The sequence below is a fragment of the Perkinsus marinus genome (genome assembly GCF_000006405.1).
Source record: "Perkinsus marinus ATCC 50983 genomic scaffold scf_1104296965590, whole genome shotgun sequence".
NCBI classification, from domain to species: domain Eukaryota; phylum Perkinsozoa; order Perkinsida; family Perkinsidae; genus Perkinsus; species Perkinsus marinus.
Window position 1 is genome coordinate 1 of NW_003204271.1, and position 2,772 is coordinate 2,772.

Sequence of the window (2,772 nt, forward strand, 5' to 3'; positions counted from 1 at the left end):
AAACTCTTGAGCTCAGCTGAAGAGAGCAACCAAACTCCAATACTAGATAACATAAATTTGAAATTGACAAACATTGGGAGGTCGAACACTACCCACTTTTCCCAGCTCAGATTCAACCCATATCTTTCCGCCGTGCAGCTCGGAGACTTTCGTGCATATCGCTAAACCGAGACCCTGAAATTTCAACTCAGTTTTCACGCGTCAACTACATGTGTTAGTGACAATATTAATATTCCAGAAAATTCTCGCTGGTTTTCGAATACGTTGCTCAAGTTCAAAACTATCGAGGGGTCGTGTGTATTGGTGACAATTTGAAAATGCAAATGCACTACTCGGAAATTTTTATTCGTTTTTATACACTCCTACCCGAATTCGTATATAAACTCCTATAATCAGCAAATATAAAAATTCTTATTCGTTTCTGTACATTCCTACTCCAAGTCGTATATAAACTCTTATAATTAGCTTTGGGACCTCCTGAGCTCCGCTGAGGAAAGCAAACGTATATTCCAAAACTCTTCAACTGAGCTCAATCAACAACCACTTGCTGTACTTACCAAACCACCACCCTTTCCCTCTTCCTCTTGACCAAAGGCTTCGAAAATTTTTCCCAAATTTTCCTTTTTTATTCCCTGACCCGAATCGGAGACACTCAACAACAGAGTGCCAGCCTCCGCTTCAAACGCAGATGCAATACGGACGAATCCTGATAAGGAAGAAAATTACAGGAAAAACGCCCCCACCAGGGATCGAACCAGGGACCTACCGGATGGGGTAAATTTAAGCGCATTATTCACCAGGTTAAATATCACTTGGGAAAGTCGCTCCTTGTCACCCTCGATCAACTAAATGCGCACAGCGAAGATTTTTTGCTGCGGGGGTATCTTTCAGCCCGTGAAGGTAACTCACCGGAAGGTCGGGATCGCATTCAATTTGCAAATCGACTGAATCTTTTTTAATTTTTTTTCCATTTTTATCAACAGCCATGTTCATCAACTCCCAAACCTCCTCGCATATCTCGTTGCAATTAACCGTCTTGGTCAAATTCAATTGCATCTTCCCATCTCGCAGTGCGCTAACGTCCATGATCATATTCACCAGTCCCACTAGTCGAACCTGCAGAGCACCCGACCATCAACCCACCCACCCAGGTTCTATCCCCGGTACCCCGCAAGAATTAATCATTTTTAAATGCTTCGTCCTTCCTTTATTCTGCTCTGTCTTGATGAGAGCGTCCGACAGACCAATAATACCATTTAGTGGAGTACCTCAAACAGACCCCATCACTAGTCTACAATTACACACACCAAAGAGAAAATTCAACCTCACGAGGCCCCATCTATGACAATTTCGAGTGATTAAGTTTTCTCATCAGTTGCCTTCTTACGTAATTCATGTGCGACCCCGGCAAGGAAGTCCTGTTGTTGCCTCTCAGCCATCTCGTGTTTAGTGAGATCTTTGATATGTGCCATCAAACAGTAGTCCAGCGATCCAGGTTCTTCGGAGATGTGATTTATAATGAGCTCCACCTAAGTTATCGATTCGACAATTGCTATTATTCATCTCTAACGTACCGAAATAATGCTTCCGTCCTTCTTCTTGAGCTGACCTTTGATCGGCCGAACCACCTTGCAAACCGTGAAGGAATTCTTCCTCCTCAAACCCTGCGACAACAGTAATAGAAAATTTCACTCGAAACCATTTCACCTCCTTCCGGTTGGTATCAGTCTTCGACACGAAACCATCGATAAAGCTCTGATGGCTGCTTGCCAACTCATCGGGCATGAGGACCTATTGAGATGGCTGAAATTAGCGGCGTTTATTCCTGAGCAATTCTACCGCCACGTTTTGACCGATCAAGTCCGAGGCGAGATGACCGGTGATGATTTCAACGGCATCATTGCTGTGGATCTGAAGGAAAGCTAAATCCCACCAGAAAATCTAGTTTAACGGTAGAATAATCGTCTAACAACCAACAAGTCTCCGGTTCAATCCCATGTGATACACTTTTCCACATTACATAACCACACATGCTTAGACTCAAACAAACAACATTCAACAGATGTTGACTAGATACAGTCGCTAAACGTTCCACCTACGGCTCGTACAATCTACCATGTCAACCGTGTATAATTTAGTTTCCACTCAAAAGAAAACAATCAGCATACCCCCGATTTCGACCAGTACCCCTCCCCAGCTTACAATCTTCCCACTCTTATCCGCCAACACCATCATGTCCGTCAGATTGTCCATCAGCCCTCGGACACCATCCCAGAAAGGTCCGTCAGCCGTCATTTCCAATGTTAGATTCAGTTGCGGATGTGCGCCGTAGACGAAAATGGCTCGCCGGTAATCGATTACAATGGCGAGCGCTTTTTACGGCGCATCTTGGAAATCTTTTGCGAGTGCATTGTTGGTGTCTGGAAGCGCTCAGAGATCGAAGATTAATCGCTCGGTGGTGCCTACTGCATTTCCGGAGCATGCGGCCTCGCTCGAAACCTCTTTAGTGGCTTCCTTGGCTAGTCCACTTGTCTGGTCCAGCGATCGCATCCTGATCCGTGTACGCGACCAAAGTCCACTTCCCAGTGGGGAGTCGCCACCTCTTGCAAAGGGGTAGAGGGAGATCACTTGACGATATGCTTCTTCCCTTCAGCATTTTTGTAATGACCAACAGCACGCCCGACCATCCCCGGAGTAGCAGCAGCACCACCATCGACCCTCTGGTCCTCCTCGGCGCCCAACTGCTCAGCTCTGTCAGCGTCAAAGTGAGGG

The 2,772-nt window shown here is 45.7% G+C and overlaps 2 protein-coding genes across 2 annotated transcripts in view; both read right to left on the minus strand.

Annotated features, from left to right (window-relative positions):
- Window positions 1-87: 87 nt before the first annotated feature.
- On the minus strand, window positions 88-2,295 carry Pmar_PMAR021304 (sensory transduction histidine kinase, putative; the record flags this gene model as incomplete). Its single annotated transcript, XM_002769494.1, has 10 exons — window positions 88-174; window positions 558-706; window positions 767-845; window positions 910-1,116; window positions 1,168-1,268; window positions 1,388-1,529; window positions 1,575-1,664; window positions 1,708-1,791; window positions 1,840-1,911; window positions 2,203-2,295. Coding segments are annotated over 10 exons (1,104 nt in total), but the record flags the coding sequence as incomplete, so codon positions are not given.
- A 329-nt stretch (window positions 2,296-2,624) lies between these two features.
- The window catches only part of Pmar_PMAR021305 (hypothetical protein), a gene marked incomplete at both ends in the record, with an annotated part of 378 nt that continues 230 nt past the window's right edge, over window positions 2,625-2,772 (minus strand). The window contains one exon of the mRNA XM_002769495.1: window positions 2,625-2,772. This exon is cut by the window's right edge and continues 4 nt beyond it. Within this exon, the coding sequence (XP_002769541.1) occupies window positions 2,625-2,772 (148 nt within the window).